This window comes from Ascidiella aspersa, chromosome 3, assembly GCF_963924565.1.
Source record: "Ascidiella aspersa chromosome 3, kaAscAspe10.2, whole genome shotgun sequence".
NCBI lineage: Eukaryota > Metazoa > Chordata > Ascidiacea > Phlebobranchia > Ascidiidae > Ascidiella > Ascidiella aspersa.
Window position 1 is genome coordinate 16,347,894 of NC_139449.1, and position 19,739 is coordinate 16,367,632.

The 19,739-nt window shown below is 33.8% G+C and overlaps 1 protein-coding gene across 1 annotated transcript; it reads right to left on the bottom strand.

The window, feature by feature from the left end:
* Positions 1-1,210: 1,210 nt before the first annotated feature.
* LOC146160419 (UBX domain-containing protein 11-like) lies at positions 1,211-19,495 on the bottom strand. Its single transcript, XM_083384441.1, has 11 exons — positions 19,354-19,495; positions 16,948-17,081; positions 16,667-16,785; positions 16,434-16,562; positions 10,453-10,579; positions 10,174-10,310; positions 9,146-9,313; positions 7,869-7,992; positions 7,496-7,703; positions 3,374-3,523; positions 1,211-2,902 (listed from the first exon to the last, which is right to left on the bottom strand). Exons 1-11 carry the CDS (start codon positions 19,413-19,415, stop codon positions 2,773-2,775), a joined length of 1,488 nt encoding a protein of 495 aa, XP_083240567.1. The 5' UTR covers positions 19,416-19,495; the 3' UTR covers positions 1,211-2,772.
* Between the last annotated feature and the right edge of the window lie 244 nt (positions 19,496-19,739).

Consider the following 19,739-nt stretch of genomic DNA (forward strand, 5'->3'; position numbering starts at 1 on the left):
AATTGATAGAATCGCCATTATTGTTCATTGTTACGGCAATTGTTTTCATTGTGCCAACAATAACTAGCCTAAATATAATGTTATAATTACAGTGTGGCTTCGAACCGACACATACTTAATTGAAGACCCAGGCACAAACGTTTCGGTGAGATTTGTTGTTTTGTGTTATAAAATGTATATATAATGTGCCTATTCGTTGATTTAGAAAACCGCTCACTCGCCTACATAATTGCTCGTCCTGCTATTTCAAGCCTAAAGCGTGTCACCAATAATAAAGTTTTGGTTGGATACCTTTTGTGGAGTTTTTCGAGGAGAGAACTGTGTAGGAGAGCGCGTTTTCGAATTGTCAAACCTGAAGTACCCGATTGGGCGTCTGCGTAGGCCTGGACGCGGAAGTAGACGCTACAGGGCTATTTTGGTTTTCTTGTATGTTTTGGCTTACTTAGTAAAATATTTTCAACCTATAAGGCGCCTTGTATAACATTACTTTAATTATGACGTCACGTTGTGACGTAACTTGTGACAATATCTCTGGAAATTTTTATACGACCCTAAACAATAATAATCCTTGATCCGGCATTTTCACACAACATGGAAATTAAATTACCTTTTGTTGGTGGGGTCCGTTTTGCCAAAAAATCGACAACAAAGGCGAGGATAGTCACTTGTAAATAATCAAATGCCGTTTTATCTGTAAAAAGCTAAGGTAAATGAGACATGGCAAACAATATTCAGTATAGTCTTTTGCCTTATTTAATTTAGTCAGCATGTTCTTTCACGTCAGATCTAAGAAATGTGAAAGAACAGTTACATGCGCAAGGTTAACACTTATAATATACGGTTGCCTAGTTCACTAAATTTGGTGTCTTTTGCAAACTAAGTCACGCATGTTGGTAATTTATTTTTACTATTATGCTTTAAACTGGCGCATGCAAAGCTAATGGACCCTTAAATATACCTCTGTGGATCCCTATTCGGAACCCAGGTTGGCAACCACTGTGGTACACATAAACATTAAACGCTTTAGCCAATTTTGGCTTAACAGCCTAAAAAAATATCTTTATATGTTTAAATTTACTGTAAAAAATTTCGACGAGCTGTCTAATCATTGGCAATGATCTTAATATGAGGGTGGAGAACAGATATACGATGATAAAAAGCTTTGGGTGGCATATATGACACCCTACTGAATTGTATTAAAATGCTGAAGAAAAAAATCGAAGCAAGAGAAAACGGAGCAAAGTGCGCGATAGAACTCGGTCTGAAGCGAGAGGTTTTTGCAATACTCCTAAATAGAAAAAACTCATTTTCTCCCAGACCGAAAAAAAAAAAGATTTTCTTTATATAAGTGAGAGATCGAGCAATAAGCGCACATCTCAAGAGAGCGTCGTGGCTATTCTCAATGGTATTTAAAAGTAAGTTTCACGTTTAAACGGCCACAGGTTAAAGATCAATTGTTTCTTACAGTATATTTAACCACCAAAAAGTTAGGCAAAGTTCGGAAAATATAACAGTAAGCAATTTATACAGTAAGCAATTTTTAATTTTAAAATGGTTAAGGATTTTCTTTTAAGTCGGACGCCGTTTCGTACCAGGATTACATGTTTGCTTGTATATCAGGCAAGTCAATGAATTGCTGCTACAACATAAAGTTTAAGCAAAACAAATTTATTTACTAAAAAAACCTCCTAAAGGAGAATAAACACTCCAACAGAGAAAGATAACTGGGTCATAAACATAACCAATACGATAAATAAAAACACGAGGAAACTGACCCGTCCTTCTCTTATCATGTGGCATATGTGCGCAGTTTTATAATTGCCAGATTTAAGGTTTTAGAGTTTGTAAATACCGTAGTTTGTCACTTCGTTGTTTTTATAAAATAAAGTTGATTTATTTAAATTTGCTAAATATTACTGGATTTTAAAATGCATTGCGAAACAGCCAGTTTCGAAGGTTGTTTTTTATTGCAGGACCTTTAAGTTATACTTATCTTTTTTAAATAATTTCTTAGGGCACATATCAGGAATGTAAAGTAAATTGTTTTTTGCCCACTTTTGTGAATCATGCTTCTTTACATTTTAAATCCCCGATGATGTAGTACTAAGTGGTTTTAAATACAACGGTTGATATGGCATAATCCCATAATATTCAGTGCTTCATTGCAGTATGGTTTGCGGATTTGCAGAGCCCAGGGATGAAATGCCTTTCCAGTAAACAAATTTTAATTAAAAGTATCGCTTAAAGGGCAATATTAGAAGGAACATTCTAACACTAATCAATAGTGTTTTTTTACTTGTTGTCAATTTTACTTATTTTATATTGTGAACGGTTCAAGACAAGACGAAATTTGGCCCTAAAACAGTACAGACATTGTATTCTTTTGAAAATGCTTCAGAGATACCTACTTAAAAAGAGAATCGAGTATAGCTTTAAAACACAGGCGAGTATATAGCTTTAAAACACAACCACTTAAGATTGTTTATGCTGTTTGTAAAACGAACATATTTCTTAAAGTTTGCACTGTATTTGGATATATTTTTTTTCATTATCACTGTATAACGCAATTAGTTGAAGAAATATTGAAATTAAAAATGCCAACCGCCATAACACGTAGTTAATTTGACGGCAGTTATAATGTTTTTCATCGATTGAATTGTAAGCTTTCAATCTTTTTATCAATTGAATTTTAAGCAGATAGAAGCTAAAACTTTTCCCAGCAGTCGAAATGCTTTTGCTAAAGAGCTAAACTGAGCTTTAAAAAGACCAATATTATTTGCGTGGCTTCAAATGCAAGGTTGCGTTTGGTGTTAAACCAGACTCCAGAAGCGTTTTCTTGAAGTCAGAGTGAACTCTTTTCGGGAATGTTGAGAGAATTTCATAAAGCTGTTTTGGTCTGCGACTGAAAATACATTACAACACAGGTTTATTGAACAATAAAATACAGTAGAAATAACATGCGAACAACAACGGGACGTCAACACTTACCAGTTTTACCATACTTTTCTTTCTTGATATTCAGCCCTTAAATTGCAATATTAACTCCAAAAGTTTTTATTGTTACGTCACCTACCTAACAAGGGTAACTCTGTCATGTACATTTGTAATTGCATCCTGGTATTCTAGTTATTATTGGATTAGGTATTATATTGCTTAATCACCTGACGAAAGTGATCAGTCGGTCTATGCCATGTTGTTATATAATTGGAATATTTTGGGCTATACAGATCTAATAAGAAAACATTTGGCGTCGCAAATGTCAGAAAACAACAACCATTTTCGTACCAAGCGACTTACATTTGCTGATTACTACTTCGTACGAAAACGTACAAAGATGATATCAATTAGCAAAATAAAGGGAGATAAAAATTACCGTTGTTTATCGATGTACTTTCTTAAATCTCCAATGGTGTCAGTAAACTTCATTTTAAGAAGAAGTGTTGTGGACCCATTTTCACATTTCACACGAATTGTAGCAATATCTCGAGCGCTTTGGGGTCGCTCGTTTTCTGGTAGTTCCATTCTAATAGCCAAACGAACGTTAAAACAAGTTACAATTAGGGCCAAAACTCAAAGTACGACCCATCAATACAAAAAATCTAAAGTCAAATATATAATTGTGTTTCATAACAAGATCACTTCAGAAGAAGATCTCGATTCCATTTTAAAATGCAACGTTTTAAGCAAATAAAGTTCGGAGTAATGTTTGCCTACATTTAGGCTTCACAAGTAGCAAAAATTTAGAAGAAACATAATAAATGCCATTAAGGTTGATTAAGTAGGAAAAGCAACTAACATGAGATTAAGCGTTTTGTGAGCTGTGCTGGAGCAGGTATAGTTCTATACGAAAAAAAATCACTCCACAACCGGTTTGGGCGACCTTTTTTAAAATTTGCTTTACACTCAAGAAAAGAAAATGCTATGTTATTTATCTTTTATGTAAAACCCCAGCCAGAAAAGCTTTTTTGATAATAATCCGTTAACAACGTAAAAAGAGACGCCTGTTTTGACAATGATATACCATTTGAGTTGCCTGCACCTAATTGCAATGTCACGATATAAACGAGGTGCAAAGAGCCATCACACACAGCAAAATTATACACGAGTTCATTATTAACATAATAAACTTGCTTTATTCAAGTCAGGGGTGGGGGCCCTACTTAGTACTGCGGGCCGCATGATTGGCACAACATTTTGGGCTGGCCATATATGTCTGTTTTAAGTTCTATATAAAAATACCCAAAGCACACAAGTGATTTTAAATTTAGCGAGCGGAAAAACATCGTTACGAAAAAAGCCTAAAATTTTAAATAACCTATCACGCTAAGTAACATAGTTTTACAGCTGCCACAGCTGCCCAAGTAAATATTTTACTTCAATCACTAGCTCAGTGCTTCTCAACTTATTTGCCGCGACCCAAAATTGAGTAGCGGTTTGATTTAGTTGATTTGGCGACTGCAGTAGTTCATGGTTCGATTTATTCAGTCAGGTTCTGACTCTGTGCAAGATTTCTGCATATTGTCTAAAGTTTCATCAAATTAACTCTACATAAAGATGAATGACAAAAAAGAAGCACAAAAACTATATTTTACCTCGTCTAACTATACAATAATTCTAAAAAAATATATTTTTTAACAACTGTATATCTTGCGCGCTTTGTTCGAATGTTTTCTGTTTTTAAATACGAACACCACACCCAAAGTATAACTATTTAAATAGCAATTTTTGCTAACGTAAACTAGATAAACGGTAAAATTGACGTGCTTCCAAAAAGTATTTTTTAATGTATTTACACTAGGTTTCAGTTGCGCATAATCGCCCGAAGTTTTTTAGGAATACTTACTTCATGATGTCGCTTTAAGATAACTACAAAGCCCCTAAACTAGTGGTTTATAAAATATTCGAAGACCTAACTTTTTTAAATTATCTTAGGTTTATTTAGTAAACAACAAAACTAAACAGCCATCATCGTGAGGCGCAACAAAACAATTTCGTATGTCAGGTTATTTTAATATAAAAAAATCGAAACGTCACGAACAGGACGAAGGCAAATTTTACCTGAACGCATTGCCGCCATTTTCTCAAATGTATACATATATAGACTCGATTTCAGTTGCATATTTGGGAACGATTTACAGTAGGTTTCTTGAGGTTGATTGTTTCAAGACGTTATATTAGAAGGAAACTTGATGAAAAGTTGTATGCCCCCACCCTTAAAAAACCTCAGTATAACAGGTTGACACCCTCATGACTCGCGTGTAAACAATCTGCATTTTAAACAAGATTAGCCAATTCAATTTAAAAAAATATCTTGCAAAAATTATTTTTCGTGCAAATTATCGAAGGACGACGCAGCAGAAAAGATTAAAGTAAAAATTTATTGGATTTAAGACATCACTGTCAATTAGTGGCGTCACAATGAATACGTGGAAATCATTCTTTCGTTTAAATGTTTCCTAAAATCGTCAAGAGTATAAGAGCAACACAACTATAGATGCACGCCTCTATTCGTCTAATTCCGATACTGACATTTTGATCAAAATGTACGGCGGCTCGTTTCGATAACAAATCTTTAGTTACTGAGGTAAAAAAATCAGTAACTGCAAAAAAAATAAATTCATGCTAATTGGTTTGATGACAGTTTTATTCAAAAAGAATTATTTACCTTCGGCAAATTTACTATTTCTCGTCCATTTGATTTTTTCGCTGAATTAACTTTTTCTGACGTCTTGCGATGTAGTTCCTACTTATTTGGTCGAGTCCAAGGACGATCGAAAAAGACAGTTGAAAACTAACATATTTGCCAGAAAAGTTTAAACAATCTTATTGTTTTTTTAGGGGTTGTGTGCTAGAATTTTATGAAATTAAGATCTCAATGTTTTCGGGCATGAGGTTATAATCTTATTGGGTTTATATGGTGAAAAAATCATTTTTCAAAAACCTTAAAGCTATAACTCATCAACAAGCCGAATCATTTAACAAGGATATTCCAGCTATGAAAGCTAGTTACCCAAAAAAATTAACATGAAGGAATGACGGGGGGCAACTTATGGATGTTATACCTTGATAACCACAGACATATGTACAAAATAACGTATTTTGCTCGACATTTTAAATATACGTTTATTATTGTTGCTGTGCATTGTTTTTATAACGCTTTTCTAAAACATAAATTGAAGATATCCTGCAAAAGCAGATTTGGTTTCAGGCTAAAAAATAACACAGCGCTAAATTAAATTGAAATGATTAATCGCGTTTTCGTTCAAAAATACCAACGATGGATTTTTAAAGCATTATACGTATAAGTTAAGATAATAATGATACATTTAGGCTTAAAAAAATCAGCGTAAATAAGATCCAACGTTCTCATTCATAGAATTCAAGAGCGAAATGTAGGAATTTTGTTAACAGATTATTGAATAATATATAATATAAAATATAATAAAAAAACATGTTTAAACTTTTTCTGAATAGACTCTAAGTGTACTTTGTTGCGACATAAGCCTTAAAACTAAGCTTTAAGTCAGGGGCGGACAACTACTCCGGTCGGCGGGCCAGATATGGCAAAATAAAGTACTTGGCGAGCCGGATTAAGTACTACCAAAGCTTGCATGTTTTGTCGCTTAATGGCGGCTTATGTTGTTACACGGCAACACTTTCATTGCACATCAAACATACTGTTTTCTTGTCGACTCAAAGAATAAACCAAGTACAGAACTTGGCAAACCAAATATCAGTTTGTTTATATGTTATACCGCACTAAAAGCATCATCAGTATTATGATGAAGCTTTTAGTAGCAAAATATATTTATCTTATAACATCCAAACATTCTTGATCATTGACGTGCAACCAGAATCGTTTGTTTTCACCATTAGGATTCAGATAGATTTTTTTATTCGAAAGAAAATTCTGATTCTTGCCGACTTGATTGGAAAGTACTTAGGCATCCAATCCTTGTTAAATTTGCGACACTCCTTGTCAAAATTACGTTTCTTCGCAAATCCATGGGAAAATATTTATTGTAAATTATTCTAAATATAATTTTAATCCAAAACAAAGAATCTATAAACACAAAGAAAAGAAAGAACTTAATAACTAAAAATCACTATTATTTAAAGTAGACCTAAGCAAGTAGTGGGGGAATGTTGCCGCGGGCCAAAATATCATGTAAGACCGGAAACTGTCTGCGGGCCGCTCAAAATCCCGTCGCGGGCCGTATGTTGCCCGCCCCTGCTTTAAGGTATACGGGTATAAAAAACACCACGCGACAGGAATTTTACTTGTGACAAAGATTTCGTAAGCATATGTAAAGGAATAATAGCTTTTAATATTACTTTATTACCGCAATTTAGTTTAGATACGAACATAAACATTGCTCGACGTCCTTGAGAAATTAAATCCACGGACCTGTGGGTCGCGGTGCATATAGTTTAAAAAAACCTCTGCTCTAAAAGATTATTAATATTTGTAACGCAATTTTTTTGGGACACATACCTTTTTTGCATTTCTTTTAGTTCGGCCGTCGCCACGACTTTTGTACCACCATCTGCTTTAAGGTTGCTCGAATCTTTGCCCAAAACATCACTAATCGACGATCTAACATCTATGACCTTGCTGTCTCGAATCACTGATTTCGGCAACTTTTCGAGAAACTGGCCAATACTTAGCCTTTCGCCAGGTAAATCGCTAGAAACACTCTCACCTAAAGCAAAGCGAAAAAAAAGAATATAGTTGCCGAAATGTCATACTGTACTCTCAGTTTGTTACAATGTAATCCCATTTCAGTATAACGTTGTACAAAACCGTAAAACACAAAATATACAAATTTTCCGACCTTGGCGCCGGTTTTTACTAACCATTTTCTTACCATCGCCAACACTAGAAGTGTGGTGTATGGAATGGACTCTTTTTTCGTGCAAGCTTCTTCCAACACCAGGGAATGTACCCAATTGACGTGGATCGCGAAACTCAACATTTCGATGGTCAGTCACCTGCGAGTGTGACATTGTTACAATTGCCACAAAGCGAAGTGCTGAAGGCCAGGACACCCCAAACTGGACTCGCGCAACACTATATATTTTTGCTTGTTTTCTTTTACTATACGTATATGCAATCATTTTTCGCGCGAAAACTTTTTTATTATATTTAGTTGGGTTTATTTTTAGCCAATTGGCACCACTAATAATGCCTCTACACTACAGTTTCCAATTTCTAAAGTTATCCATAGCTTTTACAGAATCAACGTACCGTTTGCTTTACTTTTAACGTGATTCCTATATATCCACAGTAGCTGTATAGGGTCAATGATCAACTTGAATGTTTTTTTAAAACTATTTACTAAATGCCATTCTTTTTTGTGCTCAAAGCGTTTCCTTATAAGTTAAATTTTGCCAAACTTAGTTTGTGAAAAGTAAGCCGTAACGGTCCAGAACGACGTTCCGGTAGAATCATATTAGCAGGTACGCCGTACCAGTAAAAAATAAACTTGAAAAAATATACATCATTTTTTTACCAGGTCATCACCCTTTTTCACGAAGCCAATCAGACATCTCCTTGAATGTATTTAAACTACAATTTTACATTTGCGAATCTCAGAATTTCATCGTTGCGTTAAAAAAATTATCTCCTGAAAAACGGATTTTTTTATTGTTTCGTACATTATTAAATGCCCCATCTACTTAAATGTTTTTTTTAAGTTATTTGTTTTATGGCCTCATCCCATTGCGTTTGTTCTGTGACGTAATCTCCGAATATTTATGTGGCCTCGCCCCAAAAAATACTCGTGGGTCTACACTTTCCCAGATGAATTTCATATTATCTTAACACTGTCAAACCTATAGGACTGAGAATAGTTTTACCACATTTAAAAATATATCGCAAACTTGTTTTCTTTTGGAAACCCTGTTATTTATATAAAATTACCTAGCGTATTTCTTGTTTTAAGTGGATGTCTTCGTAAAGGGGATTATTTGAACATCTATAAGTACACATTCCTTGAATTATTACTGAAAAAACTTTCAACAAAATTCCTAAAAAACAACCTCCTAAAGTGTAAATATGGTGATCAATTTGAACAAAATGATTCAAAATTAAACTATATGCCTACGTAAAACCTTTATCAACAAGGCAGCCAAATTTAATTACCCTGATTGGCACCCCATCTGGATAACGCTTTTGTAACTCTGATGGAAAATAGCCGTCCATGATATCAGCTAAGCATCGTTGCGTAGATGTTTCCTCAAACGAACGAAACGGCCCGTTGAACAGCATAATTCCGTTTGAATAAAGCACCATTGATATCGTTTCTTGCATCTGATTAGCAATGCAAACAGACTGTTGTGTCCTTATAATAGTTCGTCGCCGTTCTAAAGCGCTTGTTTTGAAACTGTATAGGTCACGAACCAAATGTGCAGATAATATAATTACTGCTTTATGATAATTACTGTTTAACCTTCATTTAAAGTATTGAAGAATTAGATTTACGTTACTAAAAGGTAAAAAACAGCAGTAGTTGCAGCAACAATTAAAAAACTATTTGTATAAGCAATATGATATATTAATATTTATGTTTTTCTGAAATAAGTTTTTGTTTAAAAAATAAACCTGTATTTCTAACCGCTGCCAGTATAATAACGAACAAATTCAACTTAAAAAGTTTCGTAAAGCTAGAATATTTTATGTGACAACATATTACACATTTTAATTAGTTCGTTTTGTCTAAAATTAAGTTAATATATTTGTAAAAGTCTTGGGAAAAAATATGATACGTGTTTCAACCTTTTAAATGTTTTTTGCGTTGAATTTTTCCGACAAAAGGATTATGCAACTATTTCGCTATCTCCATTTGTCTTTAATAAATTCCAGATTTTTTGTTTGTCTTACGCAGTGGTTCCCAACCGGGGTGCAATTTATAGTTCCAAGAGCGCCGAAAGATATTTTGAATTTCATTGAATTCCAATTTTTGCTTAATTGGTAAGCTGTTTGATAAAAATTTTTGTGTCTTATTAAGTAAAATTACCAAACAACATATCCCACGTTGTGCACATTTGATTCGTGTTATTTATGTATAGTGCACTTAACTTTATTTTTTTATTAGTGTGTATATAGAGCCAGAAAGGTTGAAATCCATTTGTCTAATGAAACTATTGCTTAGCTTAGCACTAAAAACTTACTTTTAATCTGGCACCGCCTTTTGTTTTCTCTATTGAAGAAATACCTTCTCCGGCTATAATGTTAAGGTCGTTGATATTTTTGATTATCAACTCATAGTCCACATTAAACGTTTGTCCCGTATGAAATACATGAAATGCTACAAAATAACACACCTTATATGTCGGGTGTAATAAGCGAAATATATACAATCAATTTTTTGTGTTATCAATACATTCTTAATTATTATATAGCAATTTACTAAAAAAAATACTACTATATTATATTTGCAAAACACAGACCTGGTTTCCAAGTACCACTGCGGACACTCAAACTTTTATTATCCAACGGATCGTTAAGGCTATCTTCATCTGTTGAAATATTCGATTTGTCACCCACCCAAATCATTCCATAATCGGATAAGAATGACTTAATAAAAAATAATTATGTTATATTGTGTGTAGAACCTTATGATATAACCAGTGTCTCAAACTTTGTTGCATCTAAGTCAAATTTTAAGAGTCGATTTTAAAGGGAGTCGCAAAATAGCAAACAGCCTAACAAAAGCAATTTTTTTATAATAAATATAAAATCACAACAAATAAGGCAATATTCTAAATTTATTTTATTCTCTTTCGGGGGTGGAAGGGGACATGTAAACTTTCAGTGATTATGTCTCAAAGTTTCGTGATAACGTCATGTCACAAAACAATTATTTCCTAAAATCACCTGTTGTTGCACGATCTCATGCGCAATTACAAGCGGTAAAGCAGTCTCATATCGCTATTCGCGCATTTTGTTTAGTTAATAAGGTAACACTGCGCATATGCTATTGCTTGCAAGGCGTCTATAAGTCTGTATGACAAAAAAAAAAACGAAGTCTGCATGAAAGCATAGTGGTTTGCATTAGGTTCTTATACCGGTTCACTGATTTGTCGTAATATCACAAAAGGTTTATTTTTTGTTTACTTGAGCGTTTTATTAATTGCAATATGAGAAGTATGATGTATTACAGACTTATTGACTGTTTAAAATAAACAATAAACATGTAATTTTAACTTTATTGCAATTAAAGGTAAGTTGAGTTAAGTATAATACAATACCAAATAAGGACAATGATTGACTTAAATTTTTACACTGATGGCATGATGTATTTTGGAAACGTTTGTAAACGGCGAAATGTCGATGTTCTCGAATATCATTGCTTTAGAATTCTTATTAACAATAATTGATTTTTTAAATCTTTGTTTGAGTCACTAAAAATATCGTTGATAGATGGATGCGTTTTTCTTTAGCTGCGGTTGAGAACGACTAATGTTACGATTCGCTAGTAAGTGTTGAGTGGTGGTGTCACTGGTAGGGATGTTCAAAGTAGAATCACAAGGTATTCTTGAATAATACGTTTCGAATCTAGAATAACGAATCGAGAATAGCGAATCCTAGTATATTTTTATTAAATTATTTAACAACGGTTTTGTTTGGGGGAGGGATTAATCTTAACTTACCCTACAGGACCCACAATTACAGCAATAAATCGCCCAAACAATTTGCTAACATGTGGAATTGTGTATATTATAATAATATAAAGTTATCTCCCAAATGTGTAACATTCTTAACAACTGTCATTTAAAGCAGTTGTGTAAACTGTAATACATGTCCAGATCGTTTATAAGTACAATGCAACACTACACAATGAACTCTTAAGCAATTGGGTCCTGTTTTTTAAAACATTGTTGGGTCTAACTTCTGTTTTTTGACTAACATGATCTGTTATGCAGTCAAATAAATGTACTGCAAAGAATACAAAGTTACTATTGACATAACGATTACTTGACAATTACGCTGTGCATAACTGCATTACCTCACTGAATATTGGCCTAAAGTCGACCTTACGTAACCCTATAGCGCATTTTGTCCACAGCCAACACGTTTTACACGATAAGTTACTTTTGCAACTTAACGCATTTAGGGAAATTGCAAACTCTGTACACACCTAAGTCGCTCGCCCAATAACGCTTGGTTGACACTTAATTATTAGGCGAAGGTTATCGCGAGACGTGAAGTAATTAGGTCGCCCGAAAAAACGCTGACACTGCATTATATCTCTACATTTAAAGCAAGCACTATAAATGTGTCGCCGGAGAGACAGGGCCTTAATCCAAACTTGCGTACAATTAGGCGCGACAATCGGCGGTAAAAACTTTTTTGGTGCATAATATAGTACAGGGTGGTCCAAACCCAGGCCCGCGGGCCATCTGTCGATGGAAGGCGCATGTGCGTCCTATGGCACCTACCAAAGTGACTGTTTTGTAAAATGACTGTTTTGCAATCTGTTGTGTAAAATTACTGTTTTGCAAATTTGCGTGTTTCCTGTTTTTTTAATATAAACTTAACATAGAAAGTACAACTACATTTAAATTACTTTTTTGCCACTTTAAATTAATGAACGATAAAACATATCGAAGTTCTGGAAAGTTTTTATACAGGTTTATGTGTAACTATCCTTTTGCTTAAAACATCTCGTATCAGAACATTTTTTCGCGCTTCGCGCACACAATTTTACGAGTCATTTTCAATTTTAGTTGCATATTTGCGCACAACTTGGAATGATATGTTATTTGGCGTTACTTTTTGACGAAATTTTGGTACGCCATTTTTGTCATTTTAAGATTTCATGCCCCGACCAAACGAAAATCGTCGGTACGCCTTGTCCTTTATGCATGCATGTAGCCTTCTATATGTGGTCCTTGAAGAATATTAACAAAACATTGTGGCCCGTGAAGAAAGTTAACAAAATATTGTGGCCCGTGATGCTGTCAACCTTGAACCACCCTGATATAGAACAAACGCAGGTTTATGTTTCATGAAACTCTTTCCATGTCGCAGCTACAAAATATAGAACTAATCGCTTTGAATTTAAAGCCCTGAAAAGATCGATTATAAAAATTAATCAGTATTACTGGATTTGATTTTACTCAAGCGCACAACATAAGTAGCTTTTGGTAAGTTTTAATGTTCAGTCGTTACCCAAAGTAAGCCACACATAACATAAACAAAAATGGAATCAGGCAAAACTTTTACCAGAAGAATTTTCAACCTAAATTACACATTTTAACTTTCACTTCAAAAGTATTTTGGAGAATAAAAGCATTTTATACTTTTGTGAGGGGTTGCAGTAGCCAAAGGAAAATGTTAAAACCATAATTCAAGATAAAAACAATAGGTTGAATTGCTGTTATCCAGGTTTTGTGTAAGACCAATCACCTGAATACAAAAATTCTGTTTTGCGCATTTGAAAAATTAGTATCATGAGTGGAGAACTGTACTTTTTGCGCAGCTAATTTGAATCAAAATTAGGAGCCAAAATTAAAGACCAAGGTGAACGATTTCCACCAAAAGACCAAGGAGGTCCCCCAAGGATAGACTAAAGACAAAGTATATAAGCGGACACAAGAAGACAATTATTACAAACAATAGGAATTCAGAACTCGTGACATACATGAAAAAACTAACCGTCATCGCCAAATGCTTAACACAAGGACACATTTAAAAGTCCAGCTAAGTACTGTGGACACAGATGACACTAAATGCCAATCATTTATTTTCATGTTGGTTGCTAACATTTTAAAATCAATCTGATTGGGTTAAGATACAGTATCTGAGCATGTCAGTGGGAAACGCCGTTTTATTATAGCCTTTACTCTCATTTCTAAGGTGTGGCTCATTAGCGGTTAACACACCAGAAATGTGGCTCTTGATCGCTGACTGGGTGGCCACTCCTGCACTAGGCTATAGCAAGACATGTAAAAAACGAACATTTTCATCGTTTTAGGACTTGGAAGGTATTCTCCCACGAATATGTGATGACTGTATTTGCTGGACATAATGCATACATAACGTTACGCTTACGCATGTCGGCTCTTTCGCATTTAAATTTTAAACTAATAAAACATCTAAAATAATTTAAACCTGTGAAACTTACATGTAGCTTCCTGCAAGGTCGTAATTGCGTTGTGCTTTCTTACCATGATTATTTATCATTTTCTGCAACATGTAGGCCTAATCGTATTTAGCACAGCTGTGTTAGTTTTACATTCGGGTTAAATAAAATGCAGCATTTTGTGAATTTGTTGTAGGGTTAAACACAAGTTAAAAAAGTTGAAGAAACAGTGGTGTAGTACAGTGTTTCTTAAAGTGGTGAATGGTTCACCCCAGGGTGAATACATTTTTTGCAGGGGTGAACCAATCAAAAGGGGCGAATAAGGGTGAACAAAAGTTCAGGAGCATCCTATAGTCACTAGTATAAACAACTTTCTGAAGTAAATCGACTATACTGAACTGTTGTTTTTTGGTATTTTTTTGTTTATTGTAATAGCTAAGTTGGTTTGCACTTAGTGTATAACTTAGGCCTACCATGTGTCCTCTTTTAGGAGGATTTGTCCCCTTTTCTTAAGAAAATTGAATGGTCCTCCGAGGACGCTCAAAAATGTCCAAATGTCCTTTTTTTTCGCATTTCGAGTTAGTTGCTTATACTTTTAACAAGACTTTTAGGCGAGACGTTGTATTTATTTCCAAAAAAATACTGTAGCCAGGAAACATGCGGAATTGTTGGTTTAAAAAGGGTTTCTAGGGGGGCTCCAAGCAATTCGTGGGGGGGAAGGCAAGCTCTAAGTTAATATTTCAATTTTTTGCTATGATTCTAATGGTATCGTTTTCGTTTTGATTGTACACCACTCCTACAGCGCTGTACAAACTTTGTTTTTGCCAACTTTAACATTAAAACTGCCAAGAAAAGTTTGCGAATCTTCTGTTAAATCTAATTTTGTTTACTTTGTTAAGCACAAAGTCTCTTTGAGTGCCATTGCTTGTTTTCATATCATCGAAGGTATAACGGCCCTATTTAATTATAATTTTTTCTAACTTATAGATAAACGATAAAGGTCATCCCCCGTTTGAACTATTTTTTATCCATATTTTATATAATTGGATAACAGGCTAGCAACAGGGGGACCAAATGTTTTGCGAAAAGCCTCCTGATTTTACAGTTTAGCCCCAATTTAACCAATTAAATCCAATTGTTTTCGCGCTTCGCGTGACCGAAAACACACTTCACTATTTTCAAGTTGTCTCAGTGATATTTAATTAAAAATTCTTTGTTTTGTGCTTTTGTTGCTTTATATTTCTGAACTCAAGAAATTGTAGATTTGCAATGGTAAAACTTAGCTTGAGCTGATCTTAACAAAAATCGAAACAATCTTAAGTCATTTTGTGCTGTTATATATAGACGAGATAGTTTTATCATATCATGAGACAAGGGTGAATGAAATCTGGAGATAGATGCTAGGGGTGAACGAAACTAAAAAAGTTTAAGAAGCACTGGTGTAGTGTATTTATTTATGACAAATAGCTCTCTATATATCATTTAGTCTCTATTGTCGTTTTTTGTACCACACAAGACCTCATCTTCTTACTTTGTGATACTAATATGATATGATAAATCAATTTTTATGTTAAATTTGCAGTAATAATTAGTTGTTGATGTTGTAAATCGACGTTGATCTTAGTACGTGACACCCCCTACAAAGCAACTGTAAACTACTACGTGGCGTCCAAGCTTTCAGTTTTTCACAAAGCGTAGCTTACGTTTATTGTGTATGAATAGTTTCTTTTTTTAACCGCACTGTGAAGTAAAACAGAAACGCACCTATACTCCATAATTTGTTTGAATTTCTTTAACTTTTTTGAATTTTTTGTCCGTTGAGGAAAACCTCTTTAGCCCAAGGCTTTTACAATTATTTCAAGCTTAATTCAGATGTATTTTATGTGACCAATGCACCAGCCGTCAGGTATCCTTTGAATCGAAAGTTTGGCCAATTTTAACCAAATATACGCAACTTTATTCTGAGCCTGACGCAATTCTACTGGATTTCAGCTGCCGTTTTACGCACGAATTTTCTCGGGAACAACAAATATGCTAAAAATAACTGTTTTATGACGTAACTTTGTAAAGTCATCCCTAAAACAAAAATTTTGGATCCGCCGATGCCAATGTGGTAAATGTTTTTTTGGGGGCGCGTTTGGTTGAGTCACATGGCCAAGACCTTTTTTAAGACAACTTCAGCTAACTAAAAAAAATTGTTGCTAACCTATAGATGTATTAGTAAAATTATGCATTAATACTTATCTATGTATTGGTGTAATATTTTTTCAGAAAGTTTACCCAAAAAGGATTTTAAAAACGACCACATATATGTATATATAATTATATATATTGTATAAAAACCTCCATATCAAAGATTTGCTCTTGTAGTTCAGCACATCTTCCTTCTAACTTATCAACATAACTTGGATCACTTGAGTTAGGAAGACCGTCTTCACTTAATGATACAAGTTCAAGTTTGTCTTCGAGCAACTATGATTGATATATAATATTCTAGTTTTTGTTATTGCTGGAAATTTATGGTTATCCAGAATTTGAAACAGTTCATGCTAAAGATTTTACCAATAGCAGTTTACCTTGATCTTTTTATCTTTGTCAAGGATTTCTCTTGAGTAAAATGATACCTGTACTTCAAGCTGTGAAATCCTTTTCATCAAAGTGGAGAGTAATTCGATTTCACTTGGGGCCTTTACCTCTATTGAAAAAAAGTTAGTTACATATTTTTGCGATGTTAAATGATAAAATTTAAAAAGTTCCAATTTCGGAATACAAAATAAAATTTTACTGGGGTTGGCCGACTTTTGAATTTGTCCACCAGCATACAAAGAAGATTTTAAAGGAATATATTTAAACTTGCTTGAACTTTCACCGCCAATGGAAGTTGCAGTTAGTTTTCTTTGATTTTTTTCTATTGCAATGCGAGAAGTTATTTCATCCAATAAACACTGTTCCTCAACTTGTTCAGCAGATCTAAATGGAACACTTGGCTTCCTAGAAACAGTAAACAAGAGGAGTTAATAATAATTTATATTATAAACTACGATTTACTAACTGATTTTTTGTTTTTATAAACGTTTAGTTAATAGTTATTAAGGTGTAATGCAGACCATAATTATCAACTTTAGCTGGCACCTTAGTACAGTACAAATTTGAAAATGTAAGTGCAAAATTAAAAAAAACAAATATCCACACTAAATTAAACCGCAAACTGTGCACTGAAATATACAAACTGTGCAAAAGTTACCAAAAAGGAAAAAGCATTGTTATAATAAGTAATAATATTTAACAAAATGGCCCGAAAAAGAATATGTCAAAAATTTTAAAATGGGACAAAATTTTTTTTGTTAAATCTTACAGAATTTAGTTTGATGTAAAAATTGATACACAAAGTAACCTAACATAAACAATAGGAAGACTTTTATATACATTTAACATTGAAACTACAATGACCCTAATTAGGAATAAAACCAAGCAGCAATGTAAATAAAGGAATCTCAGAAAGGCAAGTAAGAAATAAACATGGTTGTGAACAGAACGGCAATCAAAATAAATTTATAGTTATTTATTAAGCCTTTCTCTGTATTAACAGCTTAGTAACTTAGATTTCTTTCAGCTAAAAAAAATTCTTTCTGGAACTTTTGCTATATATATATATAATTGAAAGAGGCTCTTTACCTCGACAGCACAGTAGTTTAAATCAATAAATAATCTCTAATGTGTTTTATGTAGCTAAGAAAACAGGGCGAATAGCCAATAGGCACTTCCTAATGCTATTTACTTAGTAACAAAGTAATTTCAATTAAATTGCGAATAATCTATGGGAATAATTTAAAACTAGGGGCATTTAATGTAATAATAACACCATCTGAACCCTTATGCTATCCCCAACTTTAAATCAATGTATGTTCATTAACGGGTTATGCATACCCATGTGATCCAGGCAAATAGCCACTTTCTATATAACTTACGACGTTGCTCTGCCAGCGACCGACCGGGCGAACATATTACATCTCACAAACTTTCTCTTTTATTATTATTAGATGCAAGAGACATTTATCACAATTATGAGTACCGGTATAATAACTAAAGTAATTACATCACTACAAACTAGGGTTGGGCATTTGACCAGTCAAATACTCGTCAAATAGGTCAAATATTGGTCAAATACTATACACACTATCAAAATGCAATTCTAGTTAAAAATAAACCTTGATTTTACCCTTAAATAAAATATATAAACGTTTTAGCTCAAGTACAATGGTTTGTAAAAGAGAAAACCATTATTTTTTGACCATCAATAAGAATCTTTGCAAAACCATGCCCATCTTGCAAGCAATACTATATGTAATTTTTACCACTACTTCAACCATCAAGCATCACTACAACCACCAAATTAAGCCAACAGGTTTTTTTAGCGAAATTCAACAGAAAGTAAATCTATCAGCAAAAAAATATGTTTACTCCTATCAAAACTTGAAAATCTGGGGTCAACTAATTAAGCAGCATTGTGTGTTGATATCAATACTTAATTTTTACGGAACAAAATTTTTGCCCTTACATTTTTCTCTTTTAAGCATCTCAATGGGCCGAAATGCACAGCTCCATCAATGTGTTTTTGGATATTTAAAAACTGTTGTCTAATATCAGACAATCACACACGCAACGTGACCATTTCAAAGGGAGGTGTCCCAAAATTTCAACTTAGGGATTTCCCCTATTTTCCGTCAGACCATAATAAATAATGATGTCATAAAATAGTGTATAGAATCAGCAATCAGCAATTGAAGTAAATAAAAAAGTTCTGCATTTTTGTTCCAAAATACATTATTATCTAAAATGTTAATCTTTACATCCTTGGGACATGCACTAGATACCACTCGTTTAGGCCTAAATCTGCTTGCTGTTACAAACATTAGTTATTACCCCAGCACATATGTTTGCATCAGGTAAACCCACCATTTTATATTTGATTTTTTTTAACTTACAATCAAGCCTGATAAAATTTACAACATTTGAGTATTTGACCGGTTAAATAAAGTGCGGTCAATTGACCGATCAATTGACAGGCTTGCCAACCCTAGTACAAACCAATACCTAACTGTCATTGCTGTCGTGTTAGGCCTACAAACTAAACAGTAACTAAAAAAGAGTTAATACAAATCATTCTTTCCTGCAAAAAGTCATACGGTTAATTTTAAAAAATACTGTTAGACAAAATAACTGATTTTTTTTAAATCAAATTATTTATTACTTAACTTACCGCACATTTTTCTGGGAAAACGGATTTTTTTTCGTTTTATTTAAACTGTTAAGTGGTGAACTCATGATAAATCCGAAAGAGGAAAATATATTTTTCAGCGCTGGTCTACAATCCTACCGCTTTTTTTAAGTAACAAAACGAGTTCTTAAAATTGAAACTGCAAAGGACAAATAGATGTGGAAGATTAAATATCTAATAATGCTCAAGCCATCCAAACCCAAATGCTCTACAGACAATCCTACAACAAACTCTCGGTTGAATAAATGTACTGTTATTTCACCCCATCCGTCAGAAATCAGTGCAGTTCTAAGCAAAAAGGTCTACGACAATCAGTGCATTCAAAGGATCAAAAAGTCCGACTTTTAGACTTTGAGGTCTTGGACAATGCA

Excerpts from the sequence above, each read along its gene's own strand:
- LOC146160419 (XM_083384441.1), bottom strand. The coding sequence starts at position 19,415 with ATGAGTTCACCACTTAACAGTTTAAATAAAACGAAAAAAAATCCGTTT. Across the intron at positions 10,311-10,452 it reads CAGTGGTACTTGGAAACCAG|CATTTCATGTATTTCATACG; the intron begins GTCTGTGTTTTG and ends GTTATTTTGTAG. Across the intron at positions 3,524-7,495 it reads CTAAAAGAAATGCAAAAAAG|AATGGAACTACCAGAAAACG; the intron begins GTATGTGTCCCA and ends TTTGGCTATTAG.